This window comes from Mixia osmundae (assembly GCF_000708205.1).
Source record: "Mixia osmundae IAM 14324 unplaced genomic scaffold scaffold_4, whole genome shotgun sequence".
Classification (NCBI taxonomy): Eukaryota; Fungi; Basidiomycota; class Mixiomycetes; order Mixiales; family Mixiaceae; genus Mixia; species Mixia osmundae.
In genome coordinates, this window is record NW_014575560.1 from 1,061,616 (window position 1) to 1,079,433 (window position 17,818).

Genomic DNA, 17,818 nt, shown 5'->3' on the forward strand with positions numbered 1-17,818 from the left:
AAGCTCAGCCGACGATGACGGGCCAGGTCACCAATACACATATGCAATGATCAAGCTCTAGCTGCGTTCATCGTGAAGGGGTGTCGCGACGGCAGGCTTCTTGCGCGCTTGGCTATCGAGCATCTCTACACGAGCGTACCATGCCCCTCCAAAGAGCGTCAAGCAGATGCCAAACATGTTGGCCGGCGTGATGACCAGATTGAAGAGCTGGACGGCGAGCACGATTGTCAGCACTTGCTTCACGTTTGCTGTTGATCATGGCCAGTCAGCTTGCAATGCGAGCACAGCAGGAAGACGGGATGAACGAACCGGCCACGGTCATCGTCAGCGCGCTCGTCTTCTTATTGGCAGTGAAGCTGACGACGTTGAGACCGAAAGCGATGACGCCATTGATGAGCAGAGCGACTGCTCTGCCCGTGTCCATCTGAGTCGCGCCATACTCCCTCACTCGGGCGAGTTCGCCAGTCCAGTAGCTGAAGAAGACGCATTGGACGAAAGCGAGAGGACTCATTCGCAGCAGGAGGTCGAGCGGGTGCAGCTTGAGCCTTCCGACCAGGATGAGATTGGTCACGATCGTCTTCATGGCTGCCAGGACCGTGCCTAGCAGTGTCAGTATGAATCCCCATGCCGTGAAAGAGTAATCGCCATATCTGGCATTCGCTTCGTCCTTAGCATAGTCTGGCCTGTAGAGCGAGTGGCTTACGTGGCAAAGCCGACGCCTGCGACGACGGGAATGAGAGACACATATGTCCTGATGGGGAATCGCTTCCGTAACAGCGTTGCTGACAGGATGACAGTGAAGAGCGGCGTCATCGCTCGAACGACTTGATGAAACTGTCAGCCGAACCATCAGCATGCTCGTGTACGGGGTGCTAGAAGGCCACGAACAGGCACAGTGACGAGGTGCAGACTGAGATTGGACACAGCAATGTTGACAGTGTAGAGCACGCTGAAGGCGACGAGCACCGAATTCTCTCGTGACGAGAGCTTTGACTGAACAAAGTAGCCTTGCGATTGAGCTATCTGGGCTCCTATCGCACCGCATAACGCGTGGACGCCCGTCAGGGTCCAAGGGAACGGAAATTTGACGAGCACGAATTTGTTGTAGAGCGTCAGGCCAAGATTGAAGGCGAAGTACATGACGATCCAACCGACTGCATTATCGAGCGGATGTTTCCGTCTAGCCGCTGTCGACAACGAGAGGGCTGGATTGCTCTGCGAGGGCGACAGAGCAAAGGCAGTCGATCTAGCGGGAGAGCTACCGGGCTGATAGTAGCGAGATGCTGCAGATTGCATGCTCGAGCGATCTTGTCCCAGTGCGGGCGAGACAGGCCTGTGGGACTCTTTGGGTTGCGGGAGTCGCTTCGACAGCGAGTCGGATGAGGCGTGATGTGTGAGCGACAGGTCCCGCTTGGCATGCGGAAGTAGTCCGCTATCTAGCTGACCGTCAGAAGTGTCTATCGTTATCGGTCCATCGCCTGCTTATGCGGATCAGGCAATGCTACTCAGGCTAAGGGCAAGAGAGCTCACCTGCACTTAGGTAGTCTCCTGCTGCCGCGACTGCACCTCTCGCTTGACCCGTCGCATTGACAGCAGAGGGCGTAAAGACGGAAGGATAGGCTATCGATGACACGGCAGGATCATAGCTCGCCGGTATTGAGTAAGCAGGATTGATGGCAGACGGCGATTTCGGCTCGTTCAGAGCGCTCATGTCGATCGCAAGCCGCTGCTCGCCCGCGTATGTCTTTGCAAGGCCAGCGTGTCCGTTCGAGTGCGACAAATTCTGGGGGTCCGACTGGGCAGATGGCGAACCCGACTGCGAATTGATCTCAGGCGAATGTCCCGGCGAATTGTTGAGCGGCAGATAGATCGAGCCCGCGCGAGCCCTGTCGGTAGGCTCGCCCGTCAGGTGGAAGTGATCCTGACTGCCCATGGCAGCCATGGGAGGTGCATAGTGACCATTCGTGGAAGGATTGGCAGTGAGCAGCAAGGCCTTTGTGCTCGCATTGTCATCTGCCGGACTGCCCAACTCGCTCGAGCTTGCATTTCGCGGGGAGGTCGGGGGCCGAGTTGAAAGGGAGTCGTGATGAGCTTGTGCGCTCGCGACCGCGCCTGAAGCTTGCATGACCGCCTCACTGGCCTTTGCTATCAATCACTTGCGCGGATGAACGCGTGCAGCAAGGTGAGCGTGGGGCGAACACGCTAAGATGGGTGCTTGCTGAGCCTATCTATCTTGTGCTTGAGTGTCTGCTGGCCGTGTCGGGCTATATGCCCTGCGCTCGCTGCTGGAGGGACACAACAGCTGCACGCTCGCGACACCTGACGACCGTGCCGCGCAACAAGACCACGCTGACCGTGGAACGCGGTTCGGCTCGGTCGGCCTGTCAGTCTTATCTCTCCTTAGCGTCGCTGCTTGACGGCCAGCCGTCGTATCGCGAAGTAGGCTGATCAGTCGCTCAGCCCGAGCACGTCGCTCGCTCGTCCAGCGCGTGCTCCGGCCCGGTTTACCGTCAGCTTTTACAGCGACGCCGCCCTCTGGCAACGCAGGCACTCGTCGATTGGCTCACGTTTCGGGCCGCTCGCACGATGCATCCCTCGTTATGCAGTCTGGCAAAGATACCCGGTGTGGCGGGCAAGATGTTCAAGCGAGGCCAGCTCGGTCTGTTTGATGGCAAGGTGAAGCGATACGGTACGTCAATTCCTTGTGAACGAGCCGAGCCCGGTTGGCTCATCTATATGACAGGCAATAACGTGCCTGACTCACATCACAAGACGAGGCGATCATGGCTGCCCAACATCCAGAACAAGAAACTTTGGTCAGAGGCGCTCAATCAGCATTTGAGGATGAAAGTCACGACTTCTGTGCGTCTGCTCATGGCCGCTCGACACGTCCATGTCTGACAGCAGGGATGATGGTCCTCCAGGCATTGAGGACGATAGACAAGTGCGGCGGGCTGGATAGGTACCTTTTCAGGATGAGAGACGACAGGTTAGGACTCTACGGCGTTCAGCTGCGTAACAAGATTGCCTCGAGGTACCAGCGCGAGCATCGGCGAGATCTCGAGCCCTTTATTGATCAGGTCAGGCAAGCTGAGTTCAAGAAATGGCGAGCGAGCCAGAATTCAGGATCGACACCAGCCGTGTCATCAGCGGCCAATCCTCCACTTTCGCCTGGCATGTCCGTCCCTGACGGAAGCACTCTCTCAGAGCCGAGACAGAGCCTACGTTGAGGAAGGCAGATGATGGCCTGTTGTATCAGCAGCATGTGAGCAAGTGTCGGTGATCATCAAGTCCATGATTACGCATTATGTCACGTGATTGAAGAGTGACGCTGCTTGAGTGGTCGTCGCTGCTGCCGACCGAAGTCTGAAGCGAAGTCTGTACGGGCTAGCCGTCCACAGAGAGAGGTGCAGAGTAGGACAAGCAGGATAGCCAGCGGAGAGAGCTCCAGGGACTCCTCACGACAGCAGCAGATTCCACGATCAGCCGCTATCGCGTGGGACGGACTCGCTCGCCCACCCCTTTGGCGTGTGCCACACTGGCCAGACGCCTGAGTTCCGCGAAGAAAGCGGATCCTTCGCTAGCCGCTCACTTGCGCGGGTCTGAGAAGCCATCGACGCCCGAGGCTGACACCACCTCGGCAAGGCGAAACCGACAAACTCACAAACTGGAGCGGACTCAGCCTCACGCTCGTCTGGCCCCATTCGCGCATTAGATCAGAGCTTCGGTCTCGGACGGTCAGGTGAACCACTGTCCTGCTTCCCCTCCGGCGACACACAGCAAGGTCAGAGTTTTCTGATATCGACCAGGCCATTCGGGCTCATGTGTATGCCTCCATTCTCCAGAGCTGCCTTAGCCAGGTCTGCAGTACTACTGACTGCACCCACTCTCCGGCTACTTGCCTCAGCCGCACATCACGCTAAGACGAGCAGTCTGCCCTATCAGACCGCGTCTTTCGCCAGCATAGGAGCGCGCGCCCTGCCTATCTCGACCGGGTGCTAGCACGATAATCTGCTACCAATAGACTCGCGAGCAGGGACAGCTACCGTTCGATCGTACTCGCGTGCCCGTACAGAGATGAGTCAGCAAATACAGCTCGACGCAGACTCGTCCGGCTGGCGATTCGCCCAGTGCTTCGGCGACAAGGGCGATGTAGAGGACATCACCGAAGCAGACATCATCGTACGTTCTGACTAGCCGCAGAAGTCTATGGATCATCGCTGACTAGCGGATGCTGCTTAGTCAACCGTCGAATTCTGCCCGAAAGGTGACTATCTCGCCACTGGCGACAAAGGTGAGCGCACCACCCTGCTCAGACGCACAATACGTGCTGATCTGATCCTACTTGCGACAGGCGGCCGGGTGGTGCTCTTCGAGCGCAACGAAAGTAAGAAAGGTTGCGAGTACAAGTTTTATACGGAGTTCCAGTCACATGAGCCAGAATTCGACTACCTTAAAAGCTTAGAGATAGAGGAAAAGATCAACAAGATCAGGTGGTGCAAGAGGGGCAATCAAGCGCACTTTCTACTGTCTACCAACGGTAAGTAGTCCCTTGACGGAGGCCGGGTCAGGCTAACGCGCAGTCGTTCCGCAGACAAGACGATCAAGCTTTGGAAAGTCTTTGAAAAGTCACTCAAGGTGGTGGCAGAGAACAACCAGACACTAGCAGCGGCAAATTCGTCCGGATCTTTGGCCACAGGCGACTTCCATCAGGACTCTTTACCGCATTACTCACCTTCTTCGCCCTCCCTTGCGCCAGGCTCGCAATTAGCAGGCCTGCCGCCAACTTCCCCAGGCGGACGGTCACCAGCCGGATCAGCCAGCACGCCAGTACTGAGATTGCCGAGGATGTCATATCATGATACTATCGTCGCTGCAGTACCGCGAAAAGTGTACGCAAACGCGCACGCATACCATATCAACTCAATCTCGATCAATAGCGACGGCGAAAGCTACATGTCTGCCGATGATCTACGTATCAACCTCTGGAATCTCAACATTAGTGATCAGAGCTTTAGTCTGTCGTCTGCCGCTTTCAGGTGATCGAGTACTGACGCGTCCGGTGCAGATATACTGGACATCAAGCCCGCGAACATGGAAGAGCTCACCGAAGTCATCACTGCTGCTGAATTCCATCCGACATCTTGCAACTTGCTATGCTACTCCAGCTCAAAGGGCACGGTCAAACTAGCCGATATGCGCGACTCTGCGCTCTGCGACGGGCATGCAAAACGTGGGTCTCTCGAATTTGCGTGCGATCAAGCTGACGCGCACTTCGAGCAGTATACGAAGAGGAAGAGGATCCTTCGAACAAGTCGTTCTTCTCAGAAATCATCTCCTCAGTCTCAGATGTCAAATTTAGCAGAGACGGGCGGTACTTGCTCTCGCGCGATTACCTCACTCTACGGATCTGGGATATCAACATGGACTCCAAGCCGCTCAAGACGATAAGCGTGCACGATCACCTCCGAAGTAAGCTGTGCGACCTATACGAAAACGATTGTATATTCGACAAGTTTGAGTGCACCTTTTCCGGCGACGGAGAGTCAGTCTTCTCTACCTCTTCATTGGCGCAGGGCTGAAAGCACGCAACAGGCATGTCCTGTCTGGGTCATACTCCAATAACTTTCACATCTATGACCGGGAGGGAACGACCGATATCGCTCTGCAAGCGGACAAGTCTGCGTTCAAAGCGAAGAAGATTGGCGCGACAAAGGCAGCCAAAGGAGCAGCGACCAAGAATGGCGCGGGCAAGAATGGCGGCAGCAAGCCGCCTGTCGATGTGGACTCGATCGACTTCACGCGCAAGATTCTGCACGCTAGCTGGCATCCGAAAGAGAACACGGTCAGTCGATCGCGTGTCCTCATGCAAGTCTTGAGCTGACCTCGGTCTGATCAACAGATTGCAATCGCAGCCACGAACAATCTTTTCTTGTTCAGCCAGTGAGATCGCGTCCGAGCCTGTCGAACTGGTCGCAAATTTGCATGCAAGGTATCTAGATACAGTCGACTCGGCTCGTGAATATGACCGCCCAAGACCGCGCTCCGGCACCTGCGGCGTTCGCCATCGCACGCTCCTTGTTTCGCCGAATCTGTCCTGTTTTTCTCCCGCAACGCTCAACCTCCGCATCTTATTCGACGACATCTGTTTCGATGGATCTTAAAGCTCCATCACCTTCGCCATCTGCACAGGACAAACTTAGAGAGAGAAAGCAAGCGCCCAACGTGATGTAATAAATCGAATGAAAAATTGAAGACCGAATCCTGGATGGCTAGCTCCTGATATAATCTAGGGAGAAGCACTCTGGAGCCTTGGGCACCGAGACAAATACAATGATGATGAGGCAGACAAGGGCTAGCTTCATTCGGCGGAACTCTATTCTCCTTTTGAGGTCTTTCTTGCTCTTGTCACAAATGCGCGGCTGGCGAGATACTGATACAGGTGTTCGGCAGAGCGGAAGATCGACTGTCATAAGAGGTGGCGAGAGGGACATGCCAGACGAATTTGAGCAAGCGGCTTGTTGACCTTCGCATCGGGACAGGACGGGGGTCGTCAGCAAGATCTTGAGAGTGGGCTTTATTGCACGATCGGGCTCGTGCGCGAGGAGGGCAGAGGGGTAGCCCGGCGCCTCTGGGCAGATTCTGCTACTTATGGTGCCTTGTTGCCCTTCTTCTGCTTCCTCGGCGGCGTCACCGGTCTACCTGCTCCCATTCCCCCATAGCTGAACTTTTGCTTCTTTTCCGCTGGCTTCAAGATCTGTCAACCGACGAGTCAGCAGTTGCGCTTGGTTGGAGGAGCCTCGCAGCGCACCTGGAACGAGCAGAGAAGCGTTTCGTCGACCGACATCATCGCGCCCGCATTGTCGAATTCGCCGCAATAATTCGGCGCAGAGAAGAGGGTGACAAGCTGACGTTTTGCAAAGAACTCGTAGCCGTCCTCGACGACCTGGTGCGCTCTACAGATGAGGTCCATATCGTGCTTTTGTAAGAAGCGGGACACGACGTCCGGTCCGAAAGTGAAGGAGACGCCTCGATCGTTTTCTGACCATCCGGTGATGTCTTTATCGGGATCGGACCACAGCAAGTCGCACAATAGACCTGATCACCTCGCCATGAGCTATGCCCGCTTGGGAGGACAGTAGGAGAAGCTTGCCTGTATCTGGCACGTCTGTAGGACGCATGACGCGTCTTATCTGCTCCATACTTTGCAAATCCGGGCTCAGACCGCCGTGCATGGTGAAGATCTTCTCGTCGATGATCGCGGCGATGGGAAGGCAATTGAAGCAGTCTGTGAAGGTTTTCCATAGCTTTATGTTATAGCGCCGCTTGCCTGTCATCATATTCGCAATGAGCAGGTATCAAGGCAGGGGCCAAAGATGGAACTCACATTCGTCATAAAAGCCGTAGATTCGGTTGATGGACGCGCATTCGTGATTGCCTCGCAGGATGAAGAAGTTTTCCGGATATTTGATCTGGCCGGGATGTCAATGAGAGGGTCAGTTCGACCGGCAGACACATACCTTGTAAGCGAGCAAGAGGCAGATTGTCTCTAGTGACTGCTTTCCACGATCGACATAGTCTCCCAGGAAGAGATAGTTTGCCTCGGGAGGGAAGCCACCGTACTCGAAGAGGCGGAGAAGGTCGTAATATTGGCCATGAATATCGCCGCAGATCTTGATGGGCGCTTCGAGTTCGAGTAGGATGGGTTGGTTGATGAAGATCTCTCGAGCTCGGGTGCAGAGGTGCTTGATCTCATGCTCGAAGAGCTGTACTTGCTTTCCCGGTCGGTTACCTCGGACTGAAGAAGCCAAGGGCAAGTCAGCCGACGCGTTTGTGTATGACGTTCAAAGGCGACGCACCCTCGAGCAATCTGTCGATGATGGAGTCGAGATCGATCTCCTGGCCTTGTTCGGCCATGGCGAGTCTATCTGGCTGTCAGGCTGCGCGTCGGGTGCGGCTTTCTTTGTCTCCTGATGAGGTGTCAAGGCGCGCGCGTCGACTGAGCTCTTGCCTTTGACGGTCTTTCTTCCTTGAGCAAGCAGACTATGCACTCGATAGCTTTTCTGATGATGAGGTGCTCAGGCAGACTCGTCCAGGCTGACCAGGTCAAATGGGGGTGGCTCGTCGTGTGACGATAGCGCAGTCGGGTCTACGCTCTGTCTCTGTCTCGTCTCGGGACTACTGAGGGCAAAGGAGGCACTGTCTGATCAGACCTGTGGTGTACAAGGATGAGCACGTGCTCTGACTGCGATGGCCCTGTCGAACAAGCACAAGGGGTCCGATAGAAACTGACCTCTTGCCGGTGAGCGGGTCTGATCGGAGGAGGCACAGTCTTGGCTCGGCAGACTGTTTGCACGAGCCAAGTCGACTGATTGACTGGCTGTCGAGGATGTGAACGACTCCGAAGCGCAGGCTAGCCGGCTCGTGGGCTCGCTTTTGAAGGATCACGCTACTCGGCAGAACGACGATAAAAGTCGTGTCTGCTCCTTTGCGACCGGGTCGTCGGTGGTCTGTCAGGGTGCGGTGGTCTATAAGTCTCGGCCTCGATGACTCCTCGTCTCAACTGGCCGAGATGTGACTTTGAGGCTCGTCAGGACCAAGCTGGCTAACTTGGCAGGGCGCACAACAGACTTGATATGTTTCTATTTGAAGGTTCCACGACATATTCAAGTAGTCATCAGTCACACGCCAAATTGTTCCAAGCTGATTTGCGCCGACTTGTCCGCTCTCGACTCGCCCAGTAGAAGCGTCCGATCGATAGCGTATGCTGAGTTGACACTATCTTGCTTGCAAGCACCACGGCTGCAGGGCTTCCTCGCGTCGGGACAGCTACTGACAAGTCGGTAGCGTCGCCGAGCCACAGAGGAGTGTGCAACGGCTTGCGATGGCCTATCAGAGCCAGATTGCATCTGCCGTCCGAGCAGCCCTCGATCCTGCATCCCCTGCTCAGCAACAGGAAGCCTATGCCTTTCTCGAACAAGTCAAATCTGCTCCTGCTCAGACTTGGGAGTCATGCTTTGCACTCTTCTCTGCGACATCTCAGGACGGCAGGTCATACGCCTACGAGTCACAAGCTCGCATGTTCGGCCTCCAGGTTCTCGACGAAGCCTTGCTCAACCAGTATGTTGCGTCACTACATCACCGTCTCGCGCGACCTCATTGCCTCGGGGCATCGTGCAGTGACTCTGCCTTTACGCACGAGAATGTGCAGTCCATCCGGGAGATCATGCTCGACTACGTTCACAGAGAGCATCTGCGAGGGCAGGGCGAACCTGGCGCGCCTTGTATGTCTCTCTCGCACTCTGTGTCATGATGCCGCTGCCCGAGTTCGTCTGACGCGTCATACAGATCTAAGGAACAAGTCGATTCAGACACTCTTTGTGCTCTTCTACACACTCTATCCGACCGTATGGCCCAACTTCTTTGACGAATTCCTCTCCTTCATGAGATTGCCTCGCGAGCAAGAGGGCGCACCTGTTGCCTCGACAAGCGCCAATGCTGGCGCACAGCTCAACTACCAAGGAACAGAATACGTCCTCAGACTGCTCAAGGAGATCTCGAGCGATCTGTCGGATGCCCATCTCAGACTGAACAAGCCTCAAAGCCGCCTGGCAAGGGACGCCCAGCTGCGTGAGGCTGTCAGAGCACAAGATGCTCCCTCAATCTTGTCTGCTTTGTTCACACTCCTGGAGGAGCTCATCACACTCTCCTCGGCCAATCAAGCGAATGGCTATACGAACGGACATCATCATATCGATTCAGACAAGGCCGACCATCTGCTCAGACTCTGTCTCGCCGTCATCGCAGAGTACGTCACTTGGGTCGACATCAATCTCGTCATCCGACCAGAAACAACGCCTTTGCTGTACCGCTGTCTCGAGTCAGACCGCACACTGACTCGCATTCAGGCGGTCGATTGTCTCGTCGAGACTGTCAGTAAAGGTATGCCGGCGAGTGACAAGCTCAAGCTCCTGCAAGTACTGCAGCTTGGCGATCTGCTCATCAAGCTCCATTCGGATCTACAGCAGAAGAGAGACGCTTCCAGTGGTCAGCTTGACGAAGATGACGAAGCACTACTCGAACGTCTGGCGAAACTGCTCAACTGCGTCGGCGCAGAACTATGCAAGGTCCTAGAAGACAACACCGCAGAATTGTCCGAAAAGTCGGCAGCATACGCGTTAGCCAGTCAGCTTCTCCCGCTCGTCTTGCTCTTCCTTGACAATCCAAGCGATCCCGTTGGCATACACCTTCTGCCCTTCACCACATCGATGCTATCCGCTTACAAACGCGAGAAGAAACAGCAAAACAGTATGACAGAGACCAAAGCGGGATTTCTGTCCACTCTGGCCACAATCGCAATCAAGAAGATTATGTATCCAGACGATATAGAGTGGCAAGTCATCCAGGAGACGCTCGACTCGGACGAGGACGACGATTTCATCGCATTCTCAGAGAAGCGCAAAGGCTATAAGCTTATACTCGAAGCCATAGGCGCCATTGACATGGATATCTACAATTCTGTTGCAAGGTCCGCCATCGATACCACGCTTGACGCCTTGGACAGCAAACCAGACCAAATCTCTTGGCAACAACTCGAGCTTGCTCTCCATCTCATTTGGATCCATGGCGAAGGCACAAAGGCGCCCGTTGGCGGACCGGCAGCTTACGTCCAGATGCCGCCGATTCCAAAGGCCAAGCTGAAGGCCGAAGTGGACAAGATGAATCTATCCGAGCTACCGCTGTCTACGCTTGGTGAGATGCTGACGAGGCTACTTCGCTCAAACGTCACAGCGTTTCCACATGAGAGCGCTCCCTTGACGGTCTTTGAGATCGTGACACGGTATCACGCCTACTTTGCCGTCAACCCAGGTGCTATGTCCAATATACTGTCTGCCTTTCTCGGTCCAAGGTAGGCAGGGCAGTCTCAGCGATGGCACTCGCGCTGAGACTGTAAATCTGTTCACAGAGGGGTCTTCCAAGTCCAGCAAAAGCATAAAGCAAGGGCACAATACTTGCTCAAGAGCTTCATACACTCGATGAGGACGATCTTGCCCAGGTGTGCAACTGCCGACGACATACAGCGTATGCTTGAAGCGTTGCGGGTGAGTCGTCCATCTGCTCTTCGTGCAAGGAATCTCTGACATCGAGCTATCAGCCCTTACTGAGGATAGACGCTTCCGTGGAAACGTCGACAAGCGGAACGACAGATGTGTTGCTGCAGGCAGCGCAAGTCAAAGGTCCCTTTGATGCTCAGAGAGAAGTCTTCGAAACCGCCGGCATATTACTGACGATCATACCTGACCAGCCTGGCGACTTGCTCGGCGGTGTTCTGGGCGACCTCGTCCAGACCATGAAGCAGAACGTCCCGAGAACGGTCGCGGGAGTCGAGGATCTCAACAAGATCTTGCGCATACACCATGCCCTGCTCGCAGTCGGTCATGTCGTCAAACCTTTCCCTCAGCTCGCAACCCCAAAGACGAAGCCACTTCCGAACACCATTCCTGCTTTTGTCAGTACGAGCGCGGAAATCCTCGAGCTCCTGAAGACGACCAGTGGCATTGCCGTCATTCGTGCGGCAGCCATTTCGACATTCAAGAACCTTGTGGCCGCTGCTGGTCAGGCGACGATGCCACAAGTCTCGACCTTCACGACGCGTGTGATCGAACAGATTAGTTATGCCGAGATGACCGAATTTATGGGCTTCATCTCCCAGCTGTCGCATCAGTTCAAAGACAGCTTCGTCGAAGAGCTCGACAAACTCTGTCCCATCATCTTTGCGCGCACGTATGGCTTCTTGGAGCAGCCTGTCTTGGGCACAGATGATGAAGTGGCGCACTCGGAGCTCTTGCGCGCGTACTTCAACCTCATCGTCTCGATTCTCAATGCTGGGTTTGCCTACATCTTGCTGTCCGAGTCGAACCAGCCGCATCTGCAAACGATGTTCAATGCCATCATGCATTATACGAGCACATCGACCAATGTCACAGATCAAAAGGCCTCTCTGACGCTGCTCTGCAAATTTATTGCAGTCTGGGTCGAGCCCCAAACGCCTGCCGTACCTATCAATGGCAACAAGGATGGCAGTGCCGATGCGACAAAGCTGTCGCCTATCCCTCCTGGCTTCAGTCAGTTTGTCTACGAGCGCGTCGTGCCTCTCTGCTTCGAGCTGCCTCGAAGGTCGACACTTGACTTTGGCGATGCTATGAGCTACCAGCTCATTGGTGAGACTGCCGGCATTCTCAAGACGCTGCAGCAGAAGCGCGGCGCAGAATTCGAGACCTTCCTGCGCGACTCGCTATTGCCAAGCGCTGGTATTGCCAAGGAGGCAAGTACCAAGCTTGTGCAGAGCCTCGTCAGTGCCGCCGACGGCAAGGGCTTCAAGAAGGAGTTTGTCGAGTTCCTCAGGACTCTGCGTTCGCCAGCGTAGCCTTGAAAATGCATCGCTGAGGCTGAGGATTGACGCCCTTTTAGACGCGTGGCCGACGACTTCGCACTGTCGCTGGTTTCCCTGGTGTGCGGTTCGCCTGGCTGTCGCTCGCAAAGATGGTCCTCGACAATGTCAACCCTGCCATCAAGAACCTCGGCGTGACGCTGATCCTGATGCAAGTGGCCAGAAAGGTGGGCGAGCATGGTCGGCAAGTTGCACCGTGCTCAACCATTTTCGAGAGTAGATCGACTTTGACCGACCGGATGTGCTCTTCGGCGTGCGATGTCTCTACGTCTTCTCTCAGCTGTTCATCCTGGGCGTCTACTACTACGTCTCAATCAAGGTTCGTCAGTCTAGCGCCAGGGCCAAGGCACAGACTGAAAGCTGCTCTGATGGCGTCAGATCAAGTCCAAGAATGACCAGACCTTGCTCAAGTACATCGAGCCCAAGACACCGGGCGTACGTCTCTCCGAGTGTGCACGACGGTACCCATGGGCTGATCAGATGGTTGGCACAGTCACAAGAGCCAGGCGTGCCCGTCTCGACGACCTACAGGGATTATGACCTGGCAGAGACGAGCAAGCAAGTGCGGCAAGTCCTCATCGGCATTGCGATGATGTGTTTCCTCCACGGCTACATGAAGTGAGCCCGTGCAGCCTCTCAGCTACTTCGTGCAGGCTGACTGCGCCAGCACAGGTACACCCAGCCGCTGTTCTTGCAGTCGCTCATGCCCATGAAGGCAGCTCTAGAAGCAAAGGTACGCTCGGCCGTCGTGTCACTCGCTCGCACTGCTGACCGAGTGGCACGCGGGATAGATCGTGCAGCTGCACCTCTTCGGCCAACCAGCGACGGGCGAACTCAAGCGTCCCTTCAAAGTGGGCGGACTGATGGGCGCAGCAGACCCGGTCACCGACAAGGCAGCGATCAAGCAAGCAGAGAAGACCAGAGCTGCACGCAAGGATGAATAGACATTGTCATTGGTCTGGTCATTTACTAGCCGTACAACGTAATCAGTCTTTGAGAAATAGCGAGCAACAACAGCTTGGGGAGCGGTGCTGGACAGGAACACGATAGATGATAGAGCGACAGAAATACTTGTGAGCCTGAACGATTTACACGAATGCGCCCGTCGATTGCCAAAAGTCCATAGGATCCTCCCGAGCTCGTTGAGCCTTCCTGCCGTGCAGCTTGCGATGCGTACGACGATGGCCAGCGGGCTTGCGCCAATCGCGGATGCTCGGCCACTGACGGCGGGAGAAGCGCTCGTGCCATTGTCGAGGCTTGAAATGATGATCGGCATTAGCACGCTTGCCTTTGCTCCTGTTGAAGGCATTGGCAGCCTTGCGCATGTTGCGATCCTTGCGAACAGCTTCGTATGCCCCCTTGAGACCTTGATCGCGAATGAGTGCAATGCCTCGACCGGCGTTATCACGGACGCGCAGGCTCTGCTCTGTGAGAATCTGACTGCCGCGACGTGCATGCTCTGAAGCACTCTTCAACTGCCGTGACACACGAGAGACCGAAGGGCCCGCTCGAACGCGCGCGCGGGCAACGTCTCTTTTGAGGATACTGAGACCGATCTGCGCGTTGTGACGAGCAGCTTGCCAGGATGAGTGCGCGTTGGCTACATTTCGACCAGCATTGCTGTAGATCTTCGATGCGTCCTGTCGCAGGATCTTGGCACCATGTCGAGCGTCCTGCCAGCTTCGCGAAGCAGCACTAAGCAAGACACGACGGCCTTTCTCGCGGTGCTGGCGGCCCTGCTGCCACCGCTGATAGATGCCTGTGCGGAGCGCTTTGGCAGTCTCTGTAGACATAGCCTGAGCCTGTTCGAGCGAGGGTAGACTGCTCCTGAGATCCCCTTGGGCCTTGCGGATGTTCGCCTGCGCCTGCTCCATTAACGGGAGGCTGGTCTGCCAAAGGATGCGGAGATCGTTGTCGAGTACACCTGCGCCATGTCCGACTACTTCGGCTGCCTTTGTGAGGACATATCCAGTGTGCGCCGTGTCAAGATGCCATTCGGCAGTAGTGTCGCCGATCGTCTCGACGACGCGGCGAGAGTGTTCGTACAAGTAGAAAGCGGCCTGATGGAAGATGCCGACTGCATCGGTCAGATGACGACGAACTAGATCAATCTGACGAGCCAGCATTCCCTTGATGGATCCCATGCCCGCCTCGGCATGCGAGACGGTGTCTTCGAATGCAGTACCAGCAGACGCGATCGATTCGGTCAGTTGTTGCTTTGTGAAACCTAAGCCGGTGGTAGTAGCCAGCTCGAAGGCAGTGAACCGCTGGAGAGCTTTAGTCACTGCGCTATCGACTGGAGCCGTGCTCGAGGAAGCGGCAGGCTCGACCGATTGCGTATGCTTTGACCTGCTCCGGCGCTTTCTCATCGAACTCGCTGCAGCAGGAACGGCCTCGGACATTGCCTGCACCTCGTGCTTGGGTCTGACCGCGAGCGCATAAGCGGAAGGCTGGGCTTTGTGTTCCGTCGCTATTTTGACATTAGCCGTGGGCACAGCAGATCGAACAAATTGCTGCAGGTGGGTCGATACCGCGATTGAATTCGTGAGAGATGCTGCACCGTATAGGAACTCATCATTGAGAGCATCTGAAGCTTTTCTAGGGCTCTGAAGGACGGCTGAGCCCAGAATGATAGCGACAATGAGGCTAACGACGCTACCGACAGCCGGACCTGCGCGCATCGTTCTGACATATGACATGAGCAAAGTGTGGATTGCAGGTGGATTTGGCTTCGCACTGGGTGCTGTCACGGCAGTCTCGCTTGGTACTGGATCAGTAGCAGGCCCTGCAGCAAGCGAGTCTGTCGTTGCTTTCTTACGGCGCATTGCGCGACGCGATCGTGAGCGATTCTTGGGCTTCTGGACAGTCTCTGCAGATGATCGCATGGGATCAGGGAAAGCTAATTCGATCTGGCTGGCTCTGAGCGAGCCATCGGACCCTTGTAGCGTGCCACGTGAATTCGTGAGAGATGATGAGTTGTATTTCAGCTCGGCTGATAGATGATGAGCAGAATCGACAAGATAGCTTCCTTCGATGTCAGACTCGTCCGTCTCTGCAGACTGACGACGAATCTTGACGACGTCGGCTTCACTCTCCCAAAGAGGTCGTGCTGGTGTCTCGTGCGTGGCTTCATCCTCCGTGTCCCGGTCCTCGTCAGACGAAGATCGCAGCGAGCCGGTCGTACGGCGATCGTCACTACGATCGTGGATGGGTCTGCGTTCGTCAGAGCTCGAGAAGGGCACCATCTCGTAGTCGTCGATATCGATTTCAGGGTCACTCAAGCTGCTTAGATCGGACAGATGACCATGCTCCGTGTCGGAGAGTGAGACAGAATGATCCGTGCCTGCATCCGAGTGCGCATAGCCTGTCGGGCTGCTCGCTGTCGCGGTCGAAGATGTGCTTGGCTCGGCTGCAGGGTCACTGGCTGACGACTCGCTCCGACCCCCGCCCATAGCGTCAGCAGTGTATGAGTGCGCCTCTATCTGGTCTGATCCGATCAGAGAGTCTCCAGCAAGCGATCTGCAAGCCTACAGCTGGTGGCAATGGTGCGGCCTCGGACCTGACCAGGTCGCGGTGACTAACGCGGACTGATGACTCGGTGAGGTGGTTCCCGTTGACCTATTGAGACCGGATGTCAGCGCATGCCTATAGAGAAGGGCGAAGATCCTCACTAGTGCACTGAGTGTCTTTGGGGCAGCAGTCAGACTGTTAGTGAGGCTACAAGTCGATAGGAAACGCGAGAATGATAAGCTCGGTAGTCGGTCGTTCACAAAGTCAGTCTGTGTCGCTCGACAGTCTGGGTGACTGCACTGGATAAGTAGCGTGCGCAAGAACGTCCGACGAGCGAGAAGCAGCCAGAAGTCTCCGACAGAGGCTCACACTATCGTCGCGAGCGTTCGACCGGACGGGGTCGTACAAGCTCGCGCCACGTGTCACATGCCCCTCATCGCAGCGAGACCACGCAGAGCCGCCACGTCGCCATCGTGGTCTGTCCGAGCTTGCGCCGTGCACTGATCCCTCCTCTGAGACAGCAACTCACGGCAGGCTGTATGCGATGTCTTCCCTGCGCACAGCCCGGCAAACATGCACGGCGCGCCTTGGCGCCCTGACGCTCGAGCCTTGTTTGCGCATTCTGCTCTACGACCTTCTCTTTGTACAGCTCTGCATACAGTGCGAGCTCAGATGGAAGAAAGGCTTCTTCCTGTTCTGATCTCGGAGCTATAAGAATGAACGCTTGCCCTTACTCCTCATCCACTCTCGTCCGACGCAGATCATCCAGCACTACAGCACGCTCTTTGCACCACACTCTTTTACACCATACCCGCAAAGATGAAGAGCATCTCCATCCTCTCAATCCTCGCCGCCGTCGCGCTCGCTCGGGCCCAAGTTCTCGATAAGCGAAACTTGCCCATCTGCACCTCCACTTGCCACCCTTTGCTCGGTCTCGACCTGGGCGGCTCTGTCTCTGTCTCTGCAGGAGCAGCTGCCGGTCTCGGACTAGGTGGTCTGTTCGGCAGTGGTCTCACTGCAGGCGCAGGTGTATCTGCGGGCTTCGGCGTCAATCTGTATGCCACTCTCGAGTGATTCTTAGGATTTGCTTGCTGATCTCGCATTCGACAGTGATCTGTTCTCTCAGTGCATCACCCGCTGTGACCAGCGAGGGGGTGTCGTCAGCGGCGGATCAGGCTCGAGCGGCAATGGCGGTGGCGCAACGACTTGCACCAAAACATCAGGCGGTGGCTCCAGTGGCGGCGGATCGAACGGCGGCGTCACAGTCACACCTACCGCCATCACTGCGACGCTGCTGAGCGACACTCAGCCAACGACGACCATCATCGTGTCGAGCGTCAAGGCCAGTTCGAGCGCCGTGCAGTCAATATGGACCAGCGCTGCCCGATCGAGCGCGGAAGCTTCCTCGACTGCAATCGCGACAGTGCCCGCGCAATCGACTGTCATCATCCGTTCGACCATTATCGCCAGCTCGAGTGCCGCTGCCAGCTCGAAAGCCAGCTCAGTCGCTCCTTCAAGCTCTGTGTACAATGGCAGTGGCGCGAGCTCGGTCTACACCAGCACGGTGCAGGCAAGCTCAAAAGCTGCTTCTTGGACTACCTCTACTCGACCTGCGACCACAATCATCGTCACGAGCTCCGCAGTACCTGCTACGTCCACCAAGGCCTCATCAGTTTGGCAGTCGATGACAGGTAGCACTACCACTGCTGCCATGGCACCTGCTTACACCTGTCGCTGCGCCGCATAGATGCTCATCAGACTTGTCTTATCATTGCATACTCCCCGTTCGTATCCGTGTCTTATGTCGAACCTGCTGTGGGTTATCATAGCTTGCCTGCCTGGCGCGTCACTCTGCTG

The 17,818-nt window shown here is 55.9% G+C and overlaps 9 protein-coding genes across 9 annotated transcripts; 5 read left to right on the top strand and 4 right to left on the bottom strand.

Annotated features, from left to right (window-relative positions):
* Nucleotides 1-57: 57 nt before the first annotated feature.
* On the bottom strand, nucleotides 58-2,481 carry L969DRAFT_73900 (uncharacterized protein; the record flags this gene model as incomplete). Its single annotated transcript, XM_014713423.1, has 5 exons — nucleotides 1,531-2,481; nucleotides 889-1,478; nucleotides 704-834; nucleotides 310-650; nucleotides 58-248 (listed from the first exon to the last, which is right to left on the bottom strand). Exons 1-5 carry the CDS (start codon nucleotides 2,123-2,125, stop codon nucleotides 58-60), a joined length of 1,848 nt encoding a protein of 615 aa, XP_014568909.1. The 5' UTR covers nucleotides 2,126-2,481.
* L969DRAFT_47173 (uncharacterized protein) lies at nucleotides 2,269-4,002 on the top strand (the record flags this gene model as incomplete). The annotated part of the gene is made up of 6 exons (XM_014713424.1): nucleotides 2,269-2,439; nucleotides 2,524-2,689; nucleotides 2,744-2,862; nucleotides 2,925-3,225; nucleotides 3,468-3,692; nucleotides 3,848-4,002. The coding sequence occupies 6 exons, from the start codon at nucleotides 2,269-2,271 to the stop codon at nucleotides 4,000-4,002; spliced, it is 1,137 nt and encodes a 378-aa protein (XP_014568910.1).
* Nucleotides 4,003-4,077: 75 nt separating this feature from the next.
* L969DRAFT_48166 (uncharacterized protein) lies at nucleotides 4,078-6,164 on the top strand (the record flags this gene model as incomplete). The annotated part of the gene is made up of 9 exons (XM_014713425.1): nucleotides 4,078-4,182; nucleotides 4,243-4,294; nucleotides 4,355-4,540; nucleotides 4,595-5,017; nucleotides 5,069-5,233; nucleotides 5,284-5,545; nucleotides 5,596-5,845; nucleotides 5,903-5,943; nucleotides 5,993-6,164. The coding sequence occupies 9 exons, from the start codon at nucleotides 4,078-4,080 to the stop codon at nucleotides 6,162-6,164; spliced, it is 1,656 nt and encodes a 551-aa protein (XP_014568911.1).
* A 108-nt stretch (nucleotides 6,165-6,272) lies between these two features.
* Nucleotides 6,273-7,917, bottom strand: L969DRAFT_94149 (uncharacterized protein; the record flags this gene model as incomplete). The annotated part of the gene is made up of 7 exons (XM_014713426.1): nucleotides 6,273-6,658; nucleotides 6,703-6,757; nucleotides 6,812-7,098; nucleotides 7,154-7,330; nucleotides 7,388-7,472; nucleotides 7,521-7,798; nucleotides 7,860-7,917. 7 exons carry the CDS (start codon nucleotides 7,915-7,917, stop codon nucleotides 6,273-6,275), a joined length of 1,326 nt encoding a protein of 441 aa, XP_014568912.1.
* A 64-nt stretch (nucleotides 7,918-7,981) lies between these two features.
* Nucleotides 7,982-8,664, bottom strand: L969DRAFT_47834 (uncharacterized protein; the record flags this gene model as incomplete). The annotated part of the gene is made up of 4 exons (XM_014713427.1): nucleotides 7,982-8,087; nucleotides 8,154-8,213; nucleotides 8,294-8,558; nucleotides 8,625-8,664. 4 exons carry the CDS (start codon nucleotides 8,662-8,664, stop codon nucleotides 7,982-7,984), a joined length of 471 nt encoding a protein of 156 aa, XP_014568913.1.
* A 220-nt stretch (nucleotides 8,665-8,884) lies between these two features.
* Nucleotides 8,885-12,427, top strand: L969DRAFT_94151 (uncharacterized protein; the record flags this gene model as incomplete). Its single annotated transcript, XM_014713428.1, has 5 exons — nucleotides 8,885-9,120; nucleotides 9,181-9,284; nucleotides 9,349-10,909; nucleotides 10,967-11,102; nucleotides 11,156-12,427. The coding sequence occupies 5 exons, from the start codon at nucleotides 8,885-8,887 to the stop codon at nucleotides 12,425-12,427; spliced, it is 3,309 nt and encodes a 1,102-aa protein (XP_014568914.1).
* A 116-nt stretch (nucleotides 12,428-12,543) lies between these two features.
* L969DRAFT_47526 (uncharacterized protein) lies at nucleotides 12,544-13,395 on the top strand (the record flags this gene model as incomplete). Its single annotated transcript, XM_014713429.1, has 6 exons — nucleotides 12,544-12,618; nucleotides 12,672-12,770; nucleotides 12,830-12,886; nucleotides 12,945-13,069; nucleotides 13,124-13,184; nucleotides 13,243-13,395. 6 exons carry the CDS (start codon nucleotides 12,544-12,546, stop codon nucleotides 13,393-13,395), a joined length of 570 nt encoding a protein of 189 aa, XP_014568915.1.
* A 144-nt stretch (nucleotides 13,396-13,539) lies between these two features.
* Nucleotides 13,540-16,582, bottom strand: L969DRAFT_94152 (uncharacterized protein; the record flags this gene model as incomplete). Its single annotated transcript, XM_014713430.1, has 4 exons — nucleotides 13,540-15,933; nucleotides 15,983-16,069; nucleotides 16,123-16,156; nucleotides 16,491-16,582. The coding sequence occupies 4 exons, from the start codon at nucleotides 16,580-16,582 to the stop codon at nucleotides 13,540-13,542; spliced, it is 2,607 nt and encodes an 868-aa protein (XP_014568916.1).
* On the top strand, nucleotides 16,410-17,761 carry L969DRAFT_61422 (uncharacterized protein). Its single transcript, XM_014713431.1, has 2 exons — nucleotides 16,410-17,016; nucleotides 17,072-17,761. The coding sequence occupies exons 1-2, from the start codon at nucleotides 16,781-16,783 to the stop codon at nucleotides 17,706-17,708; spliced, it is 873 nt and encodes a 290-aa protein (XP_014568917.1). The 5' UTR covers nucleotides 16,410-16,780; the 3' UTR covers nucleotides 17,709-17,761.
* Nucleotides 17,762-17,818: the final 57 nt, after the last annotated feature.